Here is a 26,531-nt window from a genome sequence, read left to right on the forward strand (position 1 = left end):
AATGGAAGAACACAGTGAAAACTTCAACAAAGAGTTGAAAATATGAAAGAACCAAAAAGAAGTCACAGAGCTAAAGAATACAATAACTGAACTAAAAAATACTCTAGAGGAAATCAATAGCAGATTAGATGATCCATAAGAACAGATCAGTGATGTGGAAGACAGAATAGTGGAAATTACCCAAGCAGAACAGCAAAAAGGAAAAAAAATTTTTTTTAAAGTGTAGTTTAAGGGATCTTTGGACAACATCAAGTATACTAACATTCACATTTTAGGGGTCCACAGAGCAGAAGAGAAATAGAGGTGGGCAGAAAATTTATTTGAAGAAATAATAGTTGAAAACTTTCTTAACCTGGGGAAGGAAACACACATCCAGGTCCAGGAAGCACAGAGAGTTCCAAAACAAGATGACCCAAAGAGATTCTTACCAAGGCATATTATAATTAAAATGGCAAAAGTTAAAGATAAAGAGAAAATTTCTTTTTAAAGAATTTTATTTATTTATTTGAGAGAGAGACACAGTGAGAGAAGGAACACAAGCAGCGGAGTGGAGAGGGAAGAAGCAGGCTTCCCATGGAGCAGGGGAGCCCTATGTGGGGCTCAATCCCAGGACCCTGGGATCATGACCTGAGCCCAAGGCAGACGCTTAACGACTGAGCCACCCGGGCGTCCCTAAAGAGAAAATCTTAAAAGCAGCAAGAGAAAAACAATAGTTACAAACAAAGGAAGCCCATAAGACTATCAGCTAATTTTTCAGCAGAAACTTTTGCAGGGCAAAAGAGAGTGGTAGGATATATTTAAAGTGCTTGAAAAGGAAAGCTTACAACCAAGAATACAATATTTGGCAAGATTATCATTCAGGATTGAAGAAGAGATAAAGAATTTCCCAGACAAGCAAAATCTGAAGTTCATCACCACTAGACTGGTCTTACAAAAAATGTTAGAGGGAAAGCCATAACTAGAAATAAGAAAATATATGAAAGAAAAAAATCTTACTGATATAGGAAAATATATAGTAAAGGCAGTAAAGTAAATGGCTACTTGCAAAGTTAATATGAAGGTTAAAAGACAAAAATAGTAAAATCAACTATAACTAAAATAAGCAGTTAAGGGATACACATAAAAAGATACATCTTTTTATTTTAAGACATCAAAAAATTTAAAATATGAAGGAGGGAGTAAAAAAATGTATTGCTTATAGAATGTGTTCAAACTTAAAGTGACTATCAGCTGTGTGTGTGTATATATATATATGGGAAGAGAGAGAGACTTTAGGTTAATATATATGAGCCTCATGGTGAGCACAAACCAAAAGCCTACCATAGATATACAAAAAATAAAGACAAAAGAACCCAAACATAAAACTAAAGAAAACCATCAAGCCACAATGGAAGAGATGCAGAGAATAAGAGGGGAACAGAGAAGAACCATAGAAACAACCAATAAACAATTAACAAAATGGCAATAAGTACATACCTATCAATAATTACATGTAAATGAATTAAATGCACCAGTTGAAAGACATAGAGTGGCTGAATGAGTTGAAAACAACACTCATCTATATGCTGCCTATGAGAGACTCATTTCAGATCTAAAGACACACACAGACTGAAAGTGAAGGGATGGAAAAAGATGTTCCATGCAAATGGAAACAAAAAGAAAGCTGGTGTAGCAATACTCACAACAGATAAAATAGACTTTAAAACAGAGACTATAACAAAAGATAAAGAAGAGCATTACATAATGATAAAAGGTAAATCCAAGAAAAGGATATAACATTCATAAAGATTTATGCACCCAACATAGGAGCATCTAAATATGTAAAGCAAGTATTAACATACATGAAGAAAGGTACAGTAATACAATAATAGTAGGGGACTTTAATATACCACTTACATCAATGGATAGAGCAACCAGACAGAAAATCAATAAGGAAACATTGGCCGTAAGTGATACATTAGACCAGATGGACTTAATAGATATATACAGAACATTTTATCTAAAAACTACAGAATACACATTCTTTTCAAGCACACAGGAATGTTCTCCAGAGTGCATCATATGTTAGGCCACAAAACAAGTCTTAATATATTCAAGAAGAGGGCGCCTGGGTGGCTCAGTCGTTAAGCGTCTGCCTTCGGCTCAGGTCATGATCCCAGGGTCCTGGAATCGAGTCCCACATCGGGCTCCCTGCTCAGCGGGAAGCCTGCTTCTCCCTCTCCCACTCCCCCTGCTTGTGTTCCTGCTCTCGCTGTCTCTCTCTGTCAAATAAATAAATAAAATCTTTAAAATATATATATATATATTCAAGAAGATAGAAATCATATCAAGCATCTCTTCTGACCATGTAAGTATGAAACTAGAAATCAACTACAAGAAGAAAACTGGAAAAAACACAAACACAAGGAGGCTAAACAGCATGTTACTAAACAGCCAATGGGTCAATGAAAAATCAAGAAGAAAAAATAAAAAACACCTTGACACAAATGAAAATGGACACACAACAGTCCAAAATCTATGGGATGCAGCAAAAACAGTTTGAAGAGGGAAGTTCATAGTAATAAAGGTCTACCTAAAGAAACAAGAGAAATCTCAAATTAACCATCTAACCTTATACCTAAAAGTGCTACAAAAAGAACAGAGCCCAATGTTAGTAGAAGGAAGGAAATAAAGATTAGAGCAGAAATAAATGAAATAGAGACAAAAATAGAAAAAAACCTATAGAACTAAAAGCAGATTTTTTTAAAAGGTAAAAAGTTTGATAAACCTCTAGCCAGACTCATCAAGAAAAAGAGAGCCTAAATAGGTAAAATCAGAAACAAAAGAGAAGTTACACTCACCGCAGAAATAGAAATGGTTATGAGATTACTATGAACAACTATACACCACCAAATTGGAAAACCTAAAAGAAATGGATAAATTCCTAGAAACATAAACCTTCCAAAACTGAATCACGAAGAAATAGAAAATCTGAATCAAGACTGATTACAAGTAATGAAATTAAACCAGTAACTTAAAAACTTACAATACACAAAAGTTCAAGACTGGACAGCTTTACAGGTGAATTCTGCCAAATATTTAAAGAAGAGTTAGCACTTATCCTTCTTAAATCGTTCCAAAAAATTGCAAAGGAAGGAATACATCCAGATTCATTCTATGAGGCCAGCATTACCCTGATGCCAAAGCCAGACAAAGACACTACAGGAAAAGAAAACTACACACCAGTATCTCTGATAGACATAGATGCAAAGACCATCAACAAAATATTAGCAAACTGAATTCAACAGTACATTAAAAGGATCGTTCATCATGATCAAGTGGAATTTATTCCAGGGATGTAAGTATGGCTTAACATCTACAAATCAATCAATGTGATACACCATATTAATAAAACAAAGCATAAAAAATATGATCAGCTCAATAGATGCAGGAAAGAAAATTCAACATCCACTTATGATAAAAGCTCTCAACAAAGTGGATGTAGAGGAAATGTACCTTAGCATAATAAAGGCTACGCATGACAAATCCACAGTTAACATCATACACACTGCACACTGGTGAAAGCTTTTCCTCCCCTAAGTTCAGAAACAAGACAAGGATGCCCATCTTGCCACTTTTATTCCACATAGTACTGGAAGTCCTAGCTGCAGCAATCAGACCAAAAAAAAAAAAAAAAAAAGAAAGAAAGAAAGAAAGAAAAAGTAAAGGCATCGAAATTGATAAGAAAGATAAAACTGTCACTATTTGCTGATGGCATATATGTGTGTATATATATATATATATATATATATATATATATATATATATATATAGGAGAAGAACTCTGAAGACACCACCAGAAAACTATTAGAACTAATAAATGAATTCAGTAAAATCTCAGGGTACAAAATTAACATACAGATATTAATTGCTTCCATACACTAATAACAAACTATCAGAATAAAAATAATCCTATCTACAATTGCACCAAAAAGAACAAAATACCTAGGAATAAATTTAAGGAAATGAAAGACTATAGGACGTTGATGAAAGAAATTGGAAGTGACACAAATAAATGGAAAGATACACCATGTGGATTGGAAGAACCAATGTTGTTAAAATGTCTATACTACTCAAAGCAATCTACACATTTACTGTGATTTTTTTAAATAAAAAAACCAATGGTATTTTTCATAGAACTAGAAAAAAAGAATCCTGAACTTCTTATGGAACCACAAAAGACCCTAAATAGCCATAGCAATCTTGAGAAAGAAGAACAAAGCTGGAAGTACCAAATTCCCTGATTTTGAACTATACTACAAAGCTATAATAATCAGCACATTATGGTACTGGCCTGAAAACAGACACATAGATCAATGGAATAGTGTAGAGAGCCCAGAAAAAATCTCACACACATATATGGTCAATTAATCTATGACAAAGGAGCTAAGAATATAAAAGCTAAAATAAACATGGGATTATATTAAACTAAGAACCTTTTGTATGATGAAGGAAACTGTCAACAAAACAAAGAGATAACCTACTGAATGGAAGAAGAAATTTGCGAATCATAAATCTGACAAGGAGTTAATATCATATCATATATATATGTATATAACTTACACAACTTAATATAAAAAAACAATTAAAAATGGGCAGAGACAAACTGTAAGAGACTCTTAATCTCAGGAAGCAAACTTGAGGGCTGCTGGAGTGGGGGGCAGGAGGGATGGGGTGGCTGGGTGATGGACACTGGGGAGGGTATGTGCTATGGTGAGCGCTGTGAACTGTGTAAGACTGTTGAATCACAGACCTGTACCCCTGAAACAAATAATACATTATATGTTAATTAAAAAAAAGAAAAAAATGAGCAGAGTGCTTGAATAGGCATTTTTCCAAAGACATCTAGAGACATACGGATGGTCAACAGACACATGAAAAGATGCTTGACATCCCTAATCATCAGCGAAATGCAAATCAAAACCATCAGAATGGCTAGTATCAAAAAGAGAAGAAATAACGAGCGTTGGCCAGGATGTCAAGAAAAGGGATTTGTGCACTGTTGGTGGGACTCTACATTGGTGCAGCCGCTAAGGAAAACAGTATGGAGGTATGGAGGTTCTTCAAAAAATTAAAAATAGAACTACCATGTTATCCAGCAATTCTGTTCTGGGTATTTACCCAAAGAAAATGAAAACCAATTTAAAGGCATATATGCACTCCTATGTTCACTGCAGCATTATTTATAATAACCAAGGTATGGAAGTAACCTAAGCGTCTATCGATAGCTAAATGGATAAAGAAGATGTGATGTATGTATACAATAGAAAAGTTTTCAGCCATAAAAAAGAATGCGATCTTGCCATTTGCAACAACGTGGATGGAACTAGAGAGTGTTTTGCAGGTAAGATAAGTCGGACAGGGAAAGACAAATGCCATATGATTTCACTTATGTGTGGAATCTAAAACACAAAACAAATGAACACAAACAAAACAGAAACAGATTCACAGAAAAAGGGGGAGGAATTGGGAAGCGGGCAGAATAGGTGATGAGGATTAGGAAGTACAAACTTCTAGTTATAACGTAAATAAGCCAAGGGGGTGTAATGTACAGCATAGAGAATATAATCAATAATATTGTAAAGGCTTTGTATGGTGGCAGAGGGTACCAAAAATTACGTTTCTGCTGCTGACTAGGAGCGTAACTTTAGCCAATTTATGTACCTTCTCAGTCTCAGTCTGCTAATCCACAAAATGGGAAGACTAATATTTACCTCTTAGGGCTGTTAAGAATATTAAAACAAAATAACATCTGTGAAAATGCCACACCCATTATCTGGCCTGTTAGAGGCACTCAACAAATGACATTTCATTCATTCTAAAAATCAGCACTGAGGCTGGAAGCCCAAACTCTGTCCTTCAGCTGACCTTGACTTGTTATCAGCACCTTTTGTGTATTGCCCTTAAGCTACTGGTATAGACTGAATTGTGTTCCCCTAAAATTCGTATGTTGAAGACCTAACCCCCAACATTAGTAGATTTGGAGATAGTCTTTAAAGAGGTAATGAAGTTTAAATAAGGTCATAAATGGAGTTCTGACCCCATACGATTGGTCTCCTTATGGGAAGAAGAAGAGACATCAGTGATGCCCGCATGCAGCAGACGAGCCAGCCAGTGCTGGAGCAGCACGTGAGACAGTTAGCGTGGAGCTTTGAGCAGTTCCTTTACTGTCTGGAACACATATCAAATACATTTAAGGGTATGTGGAAGGGGCAAAAAAGATTTGTGCATTTGAAGCCTTTAAATGCATGAGGCTCTTTAAACAACATCCTTGTTGAAGATAGACCAGAGAAAATGCCAGGTAAGTATCAGCTCTTCATAAACTTTTCAGTCATAAACTCTTCTCAACAGTTTGGTCCTAACTCTACAAAACGTAGGTAGTATCTACTTGCTTTCCCATCATGCAAATGAGTCACGTGACATAACTTGATACCTATGGGTTTGATCTGAACTTGCCATCTGGGATCACAATTTGGTCTGGGGGCGGGGTGGGGAGAAGAACACAGATGGCCTCTGGGGTTCTGATCATGAATGCTGGAGGGGATTTAGCTGTCAAGAGAGTGGAATTTGTCACGTTTTTATCTATCATCTGCCACAATCTCTATTACCCACTTTCATTATTTCAGGGAATCCAAAATCTTTTTGGAGACATTTTTTACCTGACACAGTGTGCAGCAGTTACAATCCAACACCCTCCGATATAAATTCCTCCACATTTGATTTTCTCATTGTCCTTAATTGCCACCTGCCACGGGAAGTCTCCCTGTAAGAGACATTAGTGTGGTCACTGTCATTCGACCAGACGGTGATAGACAGGTAGCCCTAAGATATGCCCATTGCAAGACTCCCAGTCTCTTATCATTACATATCTCCCCCACCTTTCTTTGTTTTTCAAACTTGGACTGCTCCTGGGAAGTAACAGGTTTACCATGTGTGCTGGCTTTCCTCCTACGACTCGTTTCCTTCGAATGGGCACGCTGTTTTTAACTCCACAGGACACTTTAGGGAGAATTGACTTTATCCGTTTTCTTTCTTCAAGAAAGGAAGAGATTGTATCATTATGATTTTGAACCCATTACTTCTTGCTAATTTATGCCACAAAACCAGCAAAGTCACTGCTAAAACAAAACAGCCTGAATTGACTAATAAATTCTTTTAGATGCTAATTGGTACTGTTGACCTTGTTCAAAAATTCTGGCTTAATATGAAGATTGCTTGATTCTCTGAAGTTCTGCCTAAAGGTACACTGGTGGCAGAAAGAGGCCAACTTGAAGGGTTAAACATTTTTATCTCTGCCTTTGGCAGAGAGATAAAAGATGTCAAATGGCCAGGCATACTCAGGATGAGGGTCTCATTCAGAAATCATCAGAATGAGCTGACAACATGGGCACCTATATCTTCTCACTTTCATAGTTTTTACTTTACAGAGGCTGTTCATATGGAATTATTTTCAATAATATTAACATTAATGATGTTAACATTTGAGCACTTTCTGTGTCAGTCCTCGTGCTAAATATTTTGTATGTAGTTTATTTAATCTAATCATCATATTAACCCTGCGAGGTAATGTGCCAGGGACCCATGGACAATCCAGGATCAGTGGGCGAGGGGGTATTCTTTTGGTCACTTGACACATGATGATATTTCCTTCCTCTGTGAACATTTAGATGTGGCACACTTGTCACAGAGACACCTGGCAGAACAAGGCTTGAGATGGGAATTGGCGGAAGAACTCATGAAAAAGGAAGAAAGTGAAAATATAAGCTGTTTTCCTTATTCTTTCTATATATTTTAGTACATCATGAGTATCTTTACAAACTTGCTCCTTAGGCCCAAATGAGAAAGGAAAATTAATATCACTGTCAATTACTTTGGGCATATAAGAAGGAGGTGGGTCTTTAAGGGAGAGAAATCGTGAGTGAATATGGATGGGTTTTTGTCTGTTCGTTTTGTCCCACCCATTCTAAGAACCGGGTTGGGGGAAAAATGTGATGGTAAGTTTTAAATTTGTGCTTGGACCTTTAAAAGAAGAAAGACCTCATCTACTGAGGATTGTGGAAGCAGCTCAGGCACTATCTGAAAACCAATGCTACGTTGAGTAGAAAATAAAGAGCCTTTGGTGAAAAATCTCCTCGGACTGATAGCTGTATCTTCAAAATCTAAATCTTTCAATCATTGCTGATGAAAAAAAATTGTTAATTAATTTTGGGGTCTGGCAATTAGAAGAGAGTCTGATGTGAACTTCAGCTTAAATTCCCCTAAAACAGGGAGCTATTTTATTCCCAATTTGTAGTTGAGGTTAAGTTATTCACCTAAGGTTACACAGTTAATAAATAAATAACTGAGTCAGGATGACTCAAGTCTGTCTGACCCAAAAACTCTTATTAATTACTGTCTCCTCAGGGACTTAATACTTAATTTAATTTAGCTCTCAGTGCACAACTGGCCGGGATACAGATCTTCACAGACCTTCTGTTATCAGGATTGAAAACATTGAAAAAGAACCAGCTCAAGTAAAGTCTATTATTTTTATATTTCAAAATGTCATGGGTCATGCTCGAAATCTGGTTGTTTTTGACAAAACTGACATGACAAAGCTCATAGCAAATAAAAAAATGTTATGTAGCTCTAAAATATTGTTTTCACTTCAAAATTAGCCTTGTGAATTAACCCATTTTTAAAAGCAGTTCTCAAGAAACATTTATGTGTGTTTTTCTTAAGAGTGATAAGAAGAGTAATGTTATTTTTTTCTATTTACATTGATAGCAAAGGTAATTGTTGCTTGAATTAATTATATATACACACATACATACATACACACACAACATTAAAATGCAGATGTAAATCAAGGAAGCACTCGTAAAAAAGAATAATGTTAATTTACCTTCATCCATATCAGCAGTCAAAAATTCTGTTTCTTCTATAATAAAACAAAAAGTTCCAATGTTTATGGTGTGTTTATAATAGAAATTAAATAATTAAAATTATTTCAACTTTGATCATAATTTTGTCTTAAAACCTGTTGTCTATTGATTGATTGATTGATGAGAGAGAGAGAAAGCGTGAGCACACACACATGCATGGGCATGCATGAGTTGGGGAGGGGCGGAGGGAGGAGAGAATCTTAAGCAGTCTCCATGGACACAAACTTGATCTCATCACCCTGAGATCATGACTGGAGCCAAAATCAACAGTTGGATGCTTAACCCACTGAGCAACCCAAGCACCCCAAAAACCTGTCTTCTGTTTAAAAAGGACAGTACAAATCCACAAAGCATACCATCTTATTTCCTTTCTATACCTAGGTAATTGTGAAGGCTCAGGATGAACTATGTAGAAATTTTGCAGGTACCAACTAGAGGTGTCTCTTGGTACAAGTGAATGGTGAGACTCATGGTGCTGTAGTTTTCTGCATTTAGAATAGGCAAAATGCTTGGGTCAGAGAAGGAAAGCTTCTTTTTCAACTCTGATTCACAAAGTCCTTACATAAGGCAGGGAACAGTTACTAACACTGACTGAAAGAGAACTCAGCTGACATTAGAAAGGCCTCTGTGCCTGCACTAACGTGAAAGCTGAGTTATTGCTCACACGTGGTTATATCATGCGCAATTAATAGCTTCATTAAAATATAAGAAGAGGGGCGCCTATGTGGCTCAGTCAGTTAAGCATATGACTCTTGATTTCCGTTCAGGTCATGATTTCAGGATCATGAGATCGAGCCTCACATCAGGCTCCATGCTCAGCAGGGAGTCTGCTTAAGATTCTCTCTCTCCTTCTCCTTGTGCCCCTCCCCCAGTTCACTCTCTCTCTCTCACACACACACACAAACACACACACGCTCTCTCTCTCTCTCAAGTAACTAAATCTTTAAAAATATATATAAAAAGACAGCAGTAGCTTTGTTTTGCTTCAATTCTGCAATATTCCAAGAATTTAAATTTTTTACCTTGAGCCACATGTAAGAAAAACAAAATTTACCACAGCAAAGGATAATTTTTGAGAAAAATGAATACCATATCAATGATATTATACATATATCATAAAACTATAATACCTTATCCTTGTTTTCAATTCTGTAATATAAATTTTCTACTATAACAATGTATTTACCTTTAATTTCAGGATGTCCTTTAATTTCAGGATGTCCAGTTCCTAAAAACAAAACAAAACACTCACTGTAGCAAAGAGATAATGTTCACCTGGATAAAATATACATGAATCATTAATATCTCAGAATTGGTATAACAAGTTAAGTTTTTTACAAAGATAAAGGGGAATCGCAGTCTGTCATCTTTCCTTGATTTTTAATACCACATAACAGATGTTTCATATTGCATTTAAACACATACCAATTTCACTACGGCAAGGAAATAATTTTTACTTGAGTTTTATTTTTTTATTTTATTTTTCTTAAGATTTTTATTTATTTATTAGAGAGAGAGACAGCGAGAGAGGGAACACAAGCAGGGGGAGTGGGAGAGGGAGAAGCAGGCTTCCCGAGGAGCAGGGAGCCCGATGCGGGGCTCGATCCCAGGACCCTGGGATCATGACCTGAGCCGAAGGCAGATGCCCAACGACTGAGCCACCCAGGCGCCCCTTTAATCTCTCTTTTTTAAAGGATTTTATTTTTGAGTAATCTCTGTGTCCGACATGGGGCTTGAACTCACAACCTCAAGATCAAGAGTCACATGCTTTTCCGACTGAGCCACCCAGGCACCCCTTTACTTGAGTTTTAAAAAGAGATGTATATTTTGGATATATTTGAACCCATACGGACAGCAAATTTATTATACAGTTATACAAAATGTATAACCCTGTTAAACTTATAATTATAAAAGGTGGGCTTTCCAGGATACATGAAACCAAGTTATACTCCAAACTTCCCTTGGTTTAGTGATTCCTATCTGTCCACTGAAAGAGCAATGAATATATTAATATTTTTATTTTTCATCTCTTCTCTCATTTGCTCTTGCTTAGAGAGTGAAAAATCAGAACAACTACTGAAAGACAAAAGGTGGTGCTCACTCTAAAGAAGGGTAAACTGAAGTAATAATGACAGTTGACTAAATGTATTTTTGATATGGATTCAAGTAATTGATTTTTAAAAAGTAAGTTTTATGTTATAGTTACTCCCTGGCAGTGGGATTTTTTTTTTCCCCTGATAAGCCAACAAATTCTGTGTTTTGACCTTAAACTTTAGAGTTTTGAATTGGGAGAAGGAGGAGAGGGAGGGAAAAGGAACAGAAGTGGAGGAGAAAGAAAAGAAACCCCAAATATCATTATACTGAAAAAGTGAAATCAAACTGTAGACCTTCAGAGGAAGACTGCATGATCTCACTTATATGTGGAATCTAACAAAACAAACTCATAGAAAAAGAAGTCAAATTTGTTGTTACTAGGGGCAGGGGTAGGGGGTGGGGAATTAGGTGACTGTCGTCAAAAGGTACAAAATTCCAGATCAATAAGTGCTGGGGGTGTAATGTACAGCGTGGTGACTATAGTTACCATTGCTGTATGGTATACTTGAAAGTTGCTAAGGGAGTAAATCCTAAATGTTCTCATCGAAAGAAAAAAAATGTAACTATATGACATGATGGATGTTAACTAAACTTACTGTGGTCATCATCTCTCAATATATGTCTGTCAAGTCATTATGTTTTACACCTTAAACTTATATACGGTGTTGTATGTCAATTCTATTTCAATAAAACTGGGAAGGAATGACTCTCAAGCTTTACTGGCAAGAGTCATGACTTACGGTCTTCCTCCTTAAAAAATGTTTGGAAATTTCTTTCTCTCCTCTCTTTACTAAGGTTTTAACTATATTTAATGGACATAAAAGTATTTTGCTCAACAGCGTATAGAAACTTCAAAAGAAATAATATGATTTGAGATCCTAAAACGTGTTTTTACATTTAAAAACTGATGTCAATGGGAAGTTAAGACTTTAGTAAAGTCAAATAATACCAAGCAATGGCAAAACATAATTATTATCAATTCATTTATCCATATATATCTCCACCATGTATTTAATGCTTACCTGTAAGGCACATGTGGAATATAAAAATAATTAGATTGTTTTCAAGAACAGGGCCTGGCACACATAGTAAGAACTTAATAAATATTCACTGAGTAAATGAATGAATATAATAACTTCCAGAAAGCACTGATGTAAGTAAGAAGTCAGTCTGTGTGACACAGAGTAGGTACTTGGTAAATATTTTTACCATCAGAGGTTTTCCAATGAGCACCAAAAAACAAAGAGCATTAACTCATTGCTTTGAAACTTGGTAAGTAGAGGGAAAGAATTAAAAACTATGCTTTCTTTCTACTATGAATTGCATTTCATGGAAACAAAATAGTTGATGAAGGGAAGTTCTTCTCTATAGAAAACCAATTAATAAATGCAGAAGGAATGCTGAATTAGAAATCACCATCTTGGGGCGCCCGGGGGGTTCAGTTGTTAAAGCGTCTGCCTTCGGCTCAGGTCATGATCCCAGGGTCCTGGGATCGAGCCCCACATCGGGCTCCCTGCTCCGCGGGAAGCCTGCTTCTCTCTCCCACTCCCCCTCCCGCTTGTGTTCCCTCTCTCGCTGTGTCTCTCTCTGTCAAATAAATAAATAAAATCTTTTTTTTTTAAAGAAATCACCATCTTATAATTCCTATTGACAAATTGGATCTAGGCAACAATCACACAGGCTACTAAAAACCATTAAGATGAAAGGTTGTGGGGGAACTTTTTAAAAAGGAAAGATCAAGCTGGTCCGGTGATCAATTTTAGCATCATTAATAGTGGGATACCCAGAGAACTTATTTTATGTAATAGAAAGGACACAGCACTACCCATCAAGAATTCTTGCCTAAGGGACCCCTGGGTGGCTCATTCGGTTAAGTGTCTGCCTTCAGCTCAGGTCACGATCCCAGGGTCCTGGGATCGAGTCCCACATCAGGCTCCTTGCTCAGCGGGGAACCTGCTTCTCCCTCTGCCTGCCACTCCCCCTGTTCATGCTCTCTCTCTCCCTTCTTCCCTCTCTCACTCTGACAAATAAATAAATATAAAAAAAAAATCTTTGGGGTGCCTGGGTGGCTCAGTTGGTTAAGTGACTGCCTTTGGCTCAGGTCATGATCCTGGAGTCCTGGGATCGAGTCCCGCATTGGGCTTCCTGCTCAGTGAGGAGCCTGCTTCTCCCTCTAGCCCTCCCACCTCTCATGTACTCTCTCTCTCTCATTCTCGCCCTCTCAAATAAAGAAATAAAGAAATCTTTAAAAAAAAAAAAGAATTCTTGCCTAAAATATTGAACTTTGTATCTCATCACATCTCTGTAAATCCAGAATAAGGAACATCCTGTAGGCAAATGACCAAGTTTGTTTAAAAATCAATGGCATGAACACATGCAGAAGAATGAAACTGGACCATTTCCTTACACCACACACAAGAACAGACTCAAAATGGTTGAAAGACCTAAATGTGAGACAGGGGTCCATCAAAATCCTAAAGGAGAACACAGGCAGCAACCTCTTCGACCTCAGCCGCAGCAACTTCTTCCTAGAAACGTTGCCAAAGGCAAGGAAAGCAAGGGCAAAAATGAACTATTGGGACCTCATCAAGATAAAAAGCTTTTGCACAGCAAAAGAAACAATCAACAAAACCAAAAGACAACCAACAGAATGGGAGAAGGTATTTGCAAATGACATATCAGATAAAGGGCTACTATCCAAAATCTATAAAGAACTTCTTAAACTCAACACCCAAAGAACAAATAATCCAATCAAGAAATGGGCAGAAGACATGAACAGACATTTTTCTGAAGAAGACATCCAAATGGCCAACAGAAACATGAAAAAGTGCTCAATATCGCTCAGCATCAGGGAAATCCAAATCAAAACCTCAATGAGATATCACCTCACACCAGTCAGAATGGCTAAAATTAACAAGTCAGGAAAGGACAGATGTTGGCGGGAATGTGGAGAAAGGGGAACCCTCCTACACTGTTGGTGGGAATGTAAGCTGGTGCAGCCACTCTGGAAAACAGGATGGAGGTTCCTCAAAAAGTTGAAAATAGAGCTACCATACGATCCAGCAATTGTACTACTGGATATTTACCCCAAAGATACAAATGTAGGGATCCGAAGGGGTACGTGCACCCCAATGTTTATAGCAGCAATGTCCACAATAGCCAAACTGTGGAAAGAGCCAAGATGTCCATTGACAAATGAATGGATAAAGGAGATGTGGTATATATACACAATGGAATATTATGCAGCCATCAAAAGGAATAAAATCTTGCCACTTGCAATGACGTGGATGGAACTGGAGAGTGTTATGCTGAGCGAAATAAGTCAATCAGAGAAAGACATGTATCATATGACCTCACTGATATGAGGAATTCTTAATCTCAGGAAACAAACTGAGGGTTGCTGGAGTGGTGGGGGGTGGGAGGGATGGGGTGGCTGGGTGATAGACATTGGGGAGGGTATGTGCTATGGTGAGCGCTGTGAATTGTGCAAGACCGTTGAATCACAGATCTGTACCTCTGAAAGAAATAATACATTATATGTTTAAAAAAAAAGAAGAAGTAGAAGAAGATAGCAGGAGGGGAAGAATGAAGGGGGAAATCGGAAGGGGAGATGAACCATGAAAGACGATGGACTCTGAAAAACAAACTGAAGGTTCTGGAGGGGAGGGGGGGTGGGAGAATGGGTTAATCTGGTGATGGGTATTAAAGAGGGCACGTTCTGCATGGAGCACTGGGTGTTATACACAAATAATGAATCATGGAACACTACATCAAAAAAACTAATGATGTAATGTATGGTGATTAACATAACATAATAAAAAAAATCAATGGTGTGAAAAAAATTGGGGGTGGATAGGTAGGTAACATTTTTTAAATTGAAGTATAGTTGACATACAATGTTATATTAGTTTCAGGTGTATGACATCATGATTCAGCAATTCTATATATTATGCAATGATGACCACAGTAAGTGTGGTTACTATGTGTCATCATGCAACATCATTACAATATTATTGACTATACTCTCTATGTTGTACTTTTCAATGACTTACTTATTTTACAACTGGAAGTTTGTACTTCTTAATCTCCTTCAACTAATTCCCCCATCTTCCCCACCTACCCCTGGCAGCCACCAGTTTGTTCTCTGTATTTATGTATCTCTTTCTAATTTGTTTATTTGTTGGTTCATTTGTTTTGTTTTTTAAATTCCACATATAAGTGAAATCATATGGTATTTGTATTTCTCTGTCTGACTTATTTCACTTAGCATAATACTCTCTAGGTTTATCATGTTGTTGCAAATGGCAAGATGTTATCCTTTTTTTTTTGACCTGAGTAATATTCTAGTGTGTGTGTGTGTGTGTGTGTGTGTGTGTGTGTGTGTATCACATCTTCTTTATCCATTCATTTGTCAATGGACACTTAGGTTGCTTCCATATCTTGGCTATTGTAAATCATGCTGCAATAAACATAGAGGTGCATATAGCTTTTTTGCATTTGTGTTTTTGTTTTCCTTGGGTGAATACCCAGTAGTGGAATTGCTGGATCATATGGTAGTTATATATACATATATATAATTTTTTTTGAGAAAACTCCATACTGTTTTCCATAGTGGCTGCACCAACTTACATTCCCATCAACAGTGCACAAGGGTTCCCTTTTCTCCACATCTTCACCAACACTTATTATTTCTTGTCTTTTTCATATTAACCATGCTGACTGGTGTGAGGTGATATCTTACTGTGGTTTTCATTCGCATTTCCCTGATGATTAAAGATGTTGAACATCTTTTCATGTGTTTATTGGCCATCTATATGCCTTCTTTCGACAAATGTCTGTTCATTCCTCTGCCCATTTATTAATCAAATTATTGTGTGTGTGTGTGTGTGTGTGTGGTTGAGTTGTATAAGTTTTTATATATTTTGGATATATCATTCACAAATATCTTCTCCCATTCATACACCTATTTGTTTTGTTAATGGTTTTCTTTGCTCTGCAAATCTCTTTATTTTGTTTTAGTCCAAATAGTTTATTTTTGCTTTTGTTTCCCTCACTTGAGGAGACATATTAGAAAAATGTTGCTAAAGCTGGCATCCAAGAGATTACTGCTTATGTTCTCTTTTAGGAGACTTATGATTTCAGGTATCACATTTAGGTCTTTATTATTTTTTTAATTTAAATTTGATTAATTAACATACATTTATGTCTTTAACACATTTTGAGTTTATTCTTTTTTTTTTAAGATTTTATTTATTTATTTGACAGAGAGAGACACAGTGAGAGAGGGAACACAAGCAGGGGGAGTCAGGGAGGGAGAAGCAGGCTTCCCGCGGAGCAGGGAGCCCGATGCGGGGCTCGATCCCAAGACCCTGGGATCATGACCTGAGCCGAAGGCAGACGCTTAACGACTGAGCCACCCAGGCGCCCCTTGAGTTTATTCTTGTGCATGGTGTAAGAAAGTGGTCCAGTTTCATTTTTTTGAATGTACATTTCCAGCTTTCCCAACACCATTTATTGAAGAGACTGTGTATTCTAGATTGTGTATTCTTGCCTCCTTTGTTGTAGGTTAATTGACCATGTAAGCATCAAGCATGTAAGCATGTAAACATATGGACTCTCTATCCTGTTCTATTGATCTATGTGTCTGCTTTTATGCCAGTACCATAATATTTTGATTACTATAGCTTTGTAGTATATCTTGAAATCTAGGATTGTGATACCTCCAGTTTTGTTCTTCTTTATCAAGATTGACTATTCAGGATCTTTTGTGGTTCCATACAAATTTTAGGATTCTTTGCTCTAGTTCTGTGAAAAATACCATTGATATTTTGATAGGGATTGTGTTAAATCTGTAGATTACTTTGGGTAGTATAGACATTTAAAAAAATATTTGTTCTTCTAATCCATGAACATGGTATATCTTTCCATTTATTTGTGTCACTTTCAATTTCTTTCATCAATGTCTTATAGTTTTCAGAGTGTAAGTCTTTCACCTTCTTAATTAAATTTATTCCTAGGTATTTTATTCCTTTGGTGCAATTGTAAATGGAATTGTTATCTTAATTTCTTTCTCTGATAGTTTGTTACTAGTATATAGAAACCACAAGTGATATCTGAATGTTAACTTTGTATCCTGCAATTTTACTGAATTTATTTATTAGTTCTTTTTTTTTAAGGATTTTATTTATTTCAGAGAGAGAGAGAGAATGAGAGATAGAAAGCATGAGAGGGAAGAGGGTCAGAGGGAGAAGCAGACTCCCCGCCGAGCAGGAAGCCCGATGCGGGACTCGATCCCAGGACTCCAGGATCATGACCTGAGCCGAAGGCAGTCACCCAACCAACTGAGCCACCCAGGCGCCCAATAGTTTTTTTGTGGAGTCTTTAGTTTTCTTCTTTTTTAAAAAGATTTATTTATTTATTTGAGGTGGGGCGGGGCAGAGGGAGAGAATCTTCAAGCAGACTCCCCACTGAGTGCAGAGCCCAATGCAGGGCTCCAACTCAAGACCCATGAGATCATAGCCTGAGCCTAAACCAAGAGTCAGATGCCCAACTGACTGAGCCACCCAGACATCCCTAGAGTTTCTGTGTAAAGTATCATGTCATTTGCAAATTGGACAGTTTTATTTTTCCTTTACAAATTTAAATGCCCTTTCTTTCTTTTCTTTTTCTTTCTTTCTTTCTTCTTTCTTTCTCTTTCTTTTTCTTTCTTTCTTTCTTTCTTTCTTTCTTCTTTCTTTTCTTTTTTCTTTCTTCTTTCTTCTTCTTCTTCCTTCTTTTTTCTCTCTTTCTCTTTTTCTCTCTCCTTCCTTCCTTCCTTCTTTCTTTCTTTCTTTCTTTCTTCTTTCTTTCTTTCTTTCTTTTTCTTTCTTTCTTTCTTTCTTTCTTTCTTTCTTTCTTTCTTCTTTTCTTTTCTTTTCTTTCTTTCTTTCTCTTTCTTCTCTTTCTTTCTTCTTTCTTTCTTTCTTTCTTTCTTTCTCTCTCTTCTTTCTTCTCTTTCTCTTTCTTTCTTTCTCTCTTTCTCTCTTCTTTCTTTTCTTTCTTTTTCTCTCTTTCTTTCTTTCTTTCTTTCTTTCTTTCTCCTTTCTCCTCTTCCTCTCTTTCTCTCTTTCTCTCTTTTCTCTTCTCCCTCTTTCTCTCTTTCTTTTCTCTTTCTCTTTCTCTCTCTCTCTTCTCTCTCTTCTTTCCCCTCCTTTCTCTCTCCTCTTTCTCTTTCTTCACCTTTCTCTCTTTCTCCTCTTTTCCTCTTTCCTCTTTCTCTCTTTCTCTCTCTCTCTTTCTTTCTTTCTTTTCTTTTTCTCTTTCTTGTCTGATTGTTAAGACTCCAGTACTACATTGAACAAAAGTGGCAATAGTGGACATCCTTGTCTTGTTCCTGATCTTAGAGGAAAAGCTTTCAGATTTTCACCATTGTGTATGATGTTAGTTGTAGGTTTATCATATATGGCCTTTATATGTTGAAGTATGATCCCTCTAAAATCCACTTGGTTGAGAGTTTTTATCATGAATGGATATTGAATTTTGTCAAATTCTTATTTTGAATCTGTTGTGATGACAATATGTTTTTCTCCTTCATTTTGTTGATGTGATGTATCACATTGATTTATTAAAGGATATAGAACCATTCTTGCATTCCTGGAATAAATTCCACTTGATCACAGTGAATGATCCTTTTATGTATCATTGAATTTGGTTTGTTAATATTTTGTTAAGTATTTTTGCATCTATGTTCACTAGGGATATGATGTGTAATTTTCTTTTTTTGTAGTGTCTTTGTCTAGTTTTGGTATCAGGGTAATGCTGACCTTGTGAAATGAATTTGGAAATTTTCCTTCCTCTTCCTTTTTGGAATAGTTTGAGAAGAATAGGTATTAACTCTTCTTTAAATGTTTGGTAGAATTAACCTGTAAAGCCATTTGGTACTGAACTTTTGTTTGTTGGGAGTTTTTTTTTATTACCAATTCAATTTCATTACTAGTAATCAGTCTGTTCAGATTTTCTATTTATTCCTGGTTCAGTTTTGGAAAATTGTATATCTCTAAGAATTTATCAGTTTCTTTTTATGTTGTCCAATTTGTTGCCATATCATTTTCATAATAGTCTCTTATAATCCTTTGTATTTCTGTGGTGTCAGTTAGTTTGCCTTTTTCATTTCTGATTTTATTTATTTGACTCTTCTTTCTTTTATTTCAATGACTCTGACTAAAGATTTATCAATTTTGTTTATCTTTTCAAAGAACCAACTCTTGGTTTCATTGGCACTTTTAGTTGAATTTAATTTAATTTTATTTAGTCTTTATCTCATTTATTTCTGCTCTAATCTTTATCATTTCCTTCCTTTTACTAACTTTGGGCTTTTTTGGTTCTTCCTTTTCTAGTTCTTTTAGGTATAATGTCAGATTATTTATTTAGGATTTTTCTTCTTTCTTGAGATAGGCCTGAATTGGTATAAACTTCCTTCTTAGAACTGCTTTTGCTGTGTCCCAAAGATATTGGACCATTGTGTTTCCAGGTGGGTAACTCTTACACTTGATCTTAGCCAAAAGGTCAAGAAACATAATTCTTAAAGAATAAAAGATACGTTAAAAACTTAATAATCAAATAGAATGTTAGACTCTTTTGGATCTTGATTCAAACACACTGTTCTAAAAGGACATTTTTGAGAGGGGTGCCTGGGTGGATCAGCCAGTTAAGCATCAGATGACTCTTGGTTTCAGCTCAGGTCATGATCTCACAGTTGTGGGATCAAGTCCCACACAGGGCTCTGGACTCAGCTTGGAGTCTGCTTCAGATTCTCTCTCCCTGTCCCTCCTGCTCACTCTCTCTCTCTCTCTCTCTCTCAGATAAATAAATAAATAAATAAATAAATAAATAAATAAATAAATAAAATCTTTTAAAAAAGATATTTTTGAGACAGTTGGGAAAACTTGAACATGGGCTGTTATTAAACAGTGTTAGGGAATTATTATTATTAGGGATACTAATGAGAGTATATTGTGTATGTATAACATGTTTGTATCATTAGAAATGTATGTAGGGGAAGTGACATGATATCTCAAATGTGCTTTAAAATACTTAAACAAGGGGCACCTGGGTGGCTCAGTCCTTAAGCATCTGCCTTCAGCTCAGGTCATGATCCCAGGGTCCTGGGATTGAGCCCTGCATGGGGCTCCCTGCTCAGCGGGAAGCCTGTTTCTCCCTCTCCCACTCCCCTGCTTGTGTTCCCTCTCTTGCTGTGTCTCTCTCTGTCAAATAAATAAATAAATAAAATATTTTTAAAAAATAAAATAAATAAAATACTCAAGCTGAACAAGACTGGCAAAATATTGATAATTGTTCAAGCTGGGAGAGAGGCACATCTTGGTTCATTCTAATAATCTATTTTTGTTATGTGGGAGCCTTTCTGATAAAAAGTTCTGAAATAACAAATGTATTTAATAAATGAAAATATGAGAGAACATTCCATAGTTCTTCGAATGCCCACTCAGTAGTATTCTTACTGCTAACACTCCCCTATACCCACTTAAGATTACAATTTACCTAAAAGAAAGTTTCAGAGTCCCCAGATCAAGTAATGGGAAAACGTAGCACAAAACCTTAATTACCTTCACAACCAATTTCATCTTCTCCTGTAATGCAATCCACCTCACCGTTGCACTTATATTTGTTTGGAATACAAACACCAGATCTACAGAAGAAACTTTTGCCTCGGCATCCTACACAAACATAAATAGAAGAAGGTTTTTATTTTTCTTTCTTCATACTTAAAATCCAATAGGATAGAATCTGAAATTCAATGGGGGAGTCTTCTTCTACCTGTACAGCACAGTTCGTCACTCTGGTCTCCACAATCATTGATACCGTTACAGGTTCTCTTTTGAGGAATGTATTTCCCGTTCACACAGTGAAAGGAGTCATTTGTTGGAGGAGCTGTAAATTAGGAATTCTCTTTGTGAATTTTATTTATGGAGTTGTAGGTGACATCCTGATCACATTTGGAATAATGAGGACATTAATATAAAGTCAGGCATCAAATAGAAAATGATATTAAATGTATTGGTAGCATCAACATAATATATATGGTTAATAAAAAAAAAAAATGTCAATGCTGGTTTATGGAGTCCCTTTCATTATCTCTGAAAACCAGTATTTACTGTGGAGGTCTGTACTTGCTGAGGTTGGGGGAGGGGGCTCAGGGTCACGGGCCCTTGCTCACATCGGCAAACACCAGTGTTCACCCATTCCTTTCGAGCTGCTGCACGAATCCTCACTTCCATCCCATGACTTACTTGGGCAGTGCAATTTATATTTTGATGGTATTTTTTTTTTTTTAAGCACCAAAAAAGGCTTTAGCCTTTAAAACCCTATGTATGACTAAAATATTCCCATGTCAGGACCGAGGAGGAAAGTGGCAGTGACTGTCCTGAGACTGTGGTCACTTAAATATTTTAAAGACATTTTTAAGTGTGTAGGCTGGGCCTCTCAAAGGAGATATTGAGGTTTCTTCTGATGTTTGTATTACTTATGTTTGTGGTATTATCCAGATGTTTCAGCAAGCATAGAGGAGTCAGGCAACTTTGCTCCCCATGTAGGAACCTGGAGAGAAGTAATATTTGAATGCAAAACGGTACAATAGAGGAAAAGCACCAATTTAGGTTCTAAAGCTTAAATTGTTTGTTTACTAAAGCCTAAACTTGTTTGTTTACGACCAACGTGGTGTGCAATAAACAATTTTGAAGGAAGCTTTGAAGTTTCAGGCAAGTACTCTACCAACCTGCATTCTGTGTGTAGCAAACCACACCAGCGAAATTCTTGTCATTTTTAGTTCTTCTCTTAATAAAAGTACATTCAGCCAAACTTGTCTCTAATCCTCGACAACGCACTTGGAGACATTCAGTGGAATTTAAATGGAGATTTTCAGGAACCTCAAACTTTTTTTGAATATCAAAAGCACCTCTACAAATAGAATAAATGAAACATTAAGATAGAATGATTAGTATTTTGCATTTATAACCTTACTGTACGAGGTAAGGAACTAAAGTAATTTCCTCTAATTTTCTACATATGAGTGATACACTGAACAAGATGCTTAAATTCTGAGCCTCGGTATCTTCACCTGTAAAAGGGAATATGATAATCTCAGCTAGTTTTGTAAATATTAATTAAAACAATCAATTTAAATTGGTTAGCCAGAGTTCAAACGTGGCAAACAGTCAGCAAATATTAGTTTCCTCTTCTCTGTTTCTTGTTAAGGAGAACTCCTTCTTCCACACTCTTGATGTTTCCTTCCAACCTGAGATGAGTCATTCTTGGCTTCTCTCTATCTCTTAATTCCTTTTTGCTCAAGGAAAGGGAGTAAATAATCAATCAGGGAATTTTGGAATTATAAATCAGGCAAGGTTAGCTTACCTTTTCCATCTTTCCTTTTGGGGACCTTTTCACATGCCTCATGCTGTAAGGCTTACCTGGTTGGCCCCATTGTTGCTTAGAATTTGGGAGGTTAAGTTGGTTTAATTATAGCAGGTTCACTTTGTTTTTATGCCAAGCCATGTTCTCAATTCAGCCTTGACAGTATTAAGGTGATATTTTGGCATCTATATGCCAGTGCTTGGATTTCAAAATTTGTTCAGAATTTGTGCTACCTCCATGATTCAATATACTAGAGATGATGAGTTACAGTAAACTATTCTTCTACAACATTCAATTGCTCCCTGCTTCTCTTTAGAAGGAAATGGAGGAAATGGTGTTAAAAATAAGAAGTTGAGCAAAGATGCTTCAGGTAAATATAAACAATAACAAAGCAATAATGGCAATATAAATATTAGATCAATTATAATGAAGGCAAAAAGAAGATAATTAAAGGGAATAAGAAAAGCATTTTTAATGATTTCAGATCAATAATGATGATAAAAAGGAGTTATAAAACTGTGCCAAACAGCATCAGAATATGAGAACAAATGAGAGCCATTGGGGCAATCTCATAGGTAAATAATTTGAAAAAAACATCTCAATTTAAAACTATCTAAAAATACTAGATAAAATGCATTCAATGAGCTCTTCTTTTTTCTTTTTTTTTACGATTTTATTTATTTATTTGAGAGAGAGAGCATGAGCGGCCAGGTGGAGTGGAGGGAGAGAGAGAAGCAGACTCCCAGGTGAGCAGGGAGCCTGACGAGGGGCTCAATGAGCTCTTAAAGAAGTAAAGGAAATACCCACTCGCTAAAATAAGAGAAGTCTGGGGGTGCCTGGGTGGCTTTTGGTTGAGCGTCTGCCTTTGTTTGGCTCAGGTCATGATCCCAGCGTCCTGGGATTGAGCCCCGCATCGGGCTCCCTCCTCAGCGGGGTGTCTGCTTCTCCCTCTCCCTCTGTGATCTCTCATTCTCTCTCAGATAAAGAAATAAAATATTTAAAAGTAAATAAATAAAATAAAATAAGAGAAGTCTGTCCATTAGCTCATGCAAAATATGATAAGAGCAAAATACTGGGACATCAAAGATGGAGAGAGTTTCCCATTAGGTTGAATTATAGGTAGTAGGTCACAAACTGTCAAAAATCACAAATATCTTGTGGCTCCATTTAATAAGATACTCTCACTAATGAACTACTAGCAGATGTGGTTTAGGAAGAAGGAAACTGAATTTAGAATAAAGTTGAGAGATGCAAGAAGCAGCAACAAACCAAGATGTTGGTAAACATGAAATAAATCTGAGTAAGCACTAGCTGAACAGCAGTAATAATAATAACTTATTATATAATGATAGCAATTAACTTCAGGGATATATAAAAATAATGTGCAACTAAATGCTGGAAACTCGGTAAAAATAGTGACATTCCTTATATTATTCCTAAGAGGGTGAGGACTTCCTAAGTCAAGAATTTATAGTATAGGGGCGCCTGGGTGGCTCAGTCGTTAAACGTCTGCCTTTGGCTCGGGTCATGGTCCCGGGGTCCTGGGATGGAGCCCTGCATCGGGCTCCCTGCTCCATGGGAAGCCTGCTTCTCCCTCTCCCACCCCCTGCTTGTGTTCCCTCTCTCGCCGTGTCTCTCTCTGTCACATAAGTAAAATCTTTAAAAAAAAAAAAAAGAATTCATGGTATAAATGTGAAGATAACCACTAAAGGAACAGAAATAGGATGTATATAGTTTACAAACCAAGTAGAGGGGGCTAGTGGGATTAAAAAATACAACAACTTTATTAACCCAATAGAAATTAGAAAAGGAAGAAACAAATACACAGAAAAAACAGGGTAAATAATAATACTAAAATAAGATAGGGAAAATAAATTCAACAATGTAAATAATCAATAATGTAAATGGACTAAGCTCTTCAGACAGTTATTGTCATATTGGATTTTTTTTTTAAAAATCTAGATACATGGTGTTTATAAAGGACACATTTAAAAGATAAAGACATAAAAAGCTTGTAAGTAAATAAATAGGAAAAGATTTGAACAAAGCAGTTAACAAGCTTACTTATTTTAATGGACAACATATTTAGTATACAGAACCCTGCACATGAAACATTTAAAATATACTCAGCACAAAATAAATAAAATAAAATATACTCAGCACAAAGCAAGTGTCAACAAATATTTAAACAATTGTCATCATATAGAGACTATTCTCTTACCACAGTACAATTAAATAAGAAATCTATAACAAAAAGTTAACTAAAAGCAAATACATATTCATTAGGAAAGTAAAAAAGAAACTTCTAAATCAAAAAAGGAAATTATACTGAATATTAAAAAGTATTTCAAATTGAACAATAAATAAAACACCACTTTTATGCCCCTGAGACTTATGGCATGCAGATGAAGCATTATCTAGAGGGAAATTTGTACCTTAAATGCTTACATTAGAAAATAAGAAAAGTTGTAAATCAATGAGTTAAGTAAGCATTTAACTCAAGGAATTAGAAAAAATACAATAGAGAAAAGAAGAGAGAGAGCCAAAGGGAACAACAAAATTAATGAAGTTGAGAGAAAGTAACAAGAGACAATTTGCCTATAAAATAGAAAATCGAAAACACAGTCAAATAGATCTCTTCAAGGTTGATCAAGAAAAAAGAGAGAAGGCATAGATAAACAATATTAGGTATGAAAAAGTGGACATAGTTATAGACAAGCAGAGATAGTAATGAACATATTTACAACTCTCTGGAACTGCAAAGGATTCATATCCAGATACTTAAACAAACTTACAGGTGCTCGGTGCTCAGTGGTGTTCTAAGTGCTGGTGAAACATGAACATATTTAATTCTCATAACAGTGCTATGAGGCAGGCAGTTATATTCTCAGGTTACATATGAGGAAATTAAGGCAGAGAAAGACTGGGTAATGAAAAAGCAAATAGGTGGGGTGCCTGGGTGGCTCAGTTAAGCATCTGCCTTCAGCTCAGGTCATGATCCCAGGGTCCTGGGATGGAGCCCTGCATTGGGCTCCCTGCTCAGCAGGGAGTCTGCTTCTCCCTCTCCCATTCCCCTTGTTTGTGCACTCTCTCTCTCTCTCTGTCAAATAAATAAATAAAATCTTAAAAAAAAAGAAATCTTATCTTAGAAAAAACAAACAAACAAATAGTTGGAACAATAAAACCAATCCTGGGAAAATCCACTGACACAAACACTCACTGTTGAAATCCAAGGTCAAGACAGGCCACATTAGCCTCTGTCATGCTCCAGGGTTTTTTACATATGAACATTTTCTTATCTTGATCTACAAGTTTTACTTCAACAATTCCTTCTGAAGTGATATTTCCATACTTTATGGAAACACTAAATTGTCCTAAAATTTAAAAAAACCGAAAGAATGAGCAATATTTAAGCATTCACCATTTCTCCTCTTGATGAAAAGCCTTTAAAATAACAAAAGAGATAATTTCAAATTAACATTGAACACCATGAAGGTTTTCATTAAATAATAGTAAGCAATTATTTCATAAGGCAACCCTGTGAAGACTACACTGATATTTATCCTCCATTTTTACACGTGAGGTTAAGTTGCTCGCTCCAGTGGGGAAGCCAAGAATCGGAAGCTACCATATTGATCTGACTTCCAAGTCTGTGCTTTTCAGAGTAAGCCAAACCATTAGGATGTAAAAAAGTTTTATGTATTCTCATATATTTAAGGCATTTAATGCCTCAAGAGAACAAAAGTCTGCCGCTGACAAAATAATCTCCATTATTGCTTCCCTTCTTTCCCACAGGCAGTAGGGAGCTCTCTTCTTCCTGTTCCACAATGCTTCAATATCGTCACTCATCATCACACACATATTTAGGCTACTGTGTGCCACGATATGTCGTGGTACCTTTAAAAATAAAGTTTTGAGTGCCTGGGTGACATTCGGTTGAGCGCCTGACTCTTGGTTTCAGCTCAGGTCCTGATCTCAGGGTTGTGAGATCAAGCCCCAGGTCAGGCTCCTCACTAAGCGTAGACTCTGCTCGACTTTCTCTCCCTCTCCCTCTATTCCTCCCCACTG

General features: G+C 36.4%; 1 protein-coding gene across 2 annotated transcripts in view; it reads right to left on the bottom strand.

Annotated features, from left to right (window-relative positions):
* CFI (complement factor I) overlaps nucleotides 1-26,531 on the bottom strand; it is a 66,404-nt gene that overhangs the window by 9,884 nt on the left and 29,989 nt on the right. For both annotated transcript variants that reach the window (XR_003520626.1, XM_027597906.1), the window contains exons 4-11: nucleotides 25,684-25,837; nucleotides 21,829-22,010; nucleotides 20,871-20,984; nucleotides 20,660-20,770; nucleotides 10,150-10,191; nucleotides 8,924-8,959; nucleotides 6,968-7,071; nucleotides 6,699-6,802 (exon numbers count right to left, since the gene is read on the bottom strand). Coding sequence is in view for 1 of the 2 variants with exons in the window: in XM_027597906.1 (XP_027453707.1) it covers nucleotides 6,699-6,802; nucleotides 6,968-7,071; nucleotides 8,924-8,959; nucleotides 10,150-10,191; nucleotides 20,660-20,770; nucleotides 20,871-20,984; nucleotides 21,829-22,010; nucleotides 25,684-25,837 (847 nt within the window). In the remaining variant the exon portion in view is untranslated. The remainder of the gene's footprint in view (nucleotides 1-6,698; nucleotides 6,803-6,967; nucleotides 7,072-8,923; nucleotides 8,960-10,149; nucleotides 10,192-20,659; nucleotides 20,771-20,870; nucleotides 20,985-21,828; nucleotides 22,011-25,683; nucleotides 25,838-26,531) is intronic.

Source organism: Zalophus californianus, chromosome 2 (assembly GCF_009762305.2).
Source record: "Zalophus californianus isolate mZalCal1 chromosome 2, mZalCal1.pri.v2, whole genome shotgun sequence".
Classification (NCBI taxonomy): Eukaryota; Metazoa; Chordata; class Mammalia; order Carnivora; family Otariidae; genus Zalophus; species Zalophus californianus.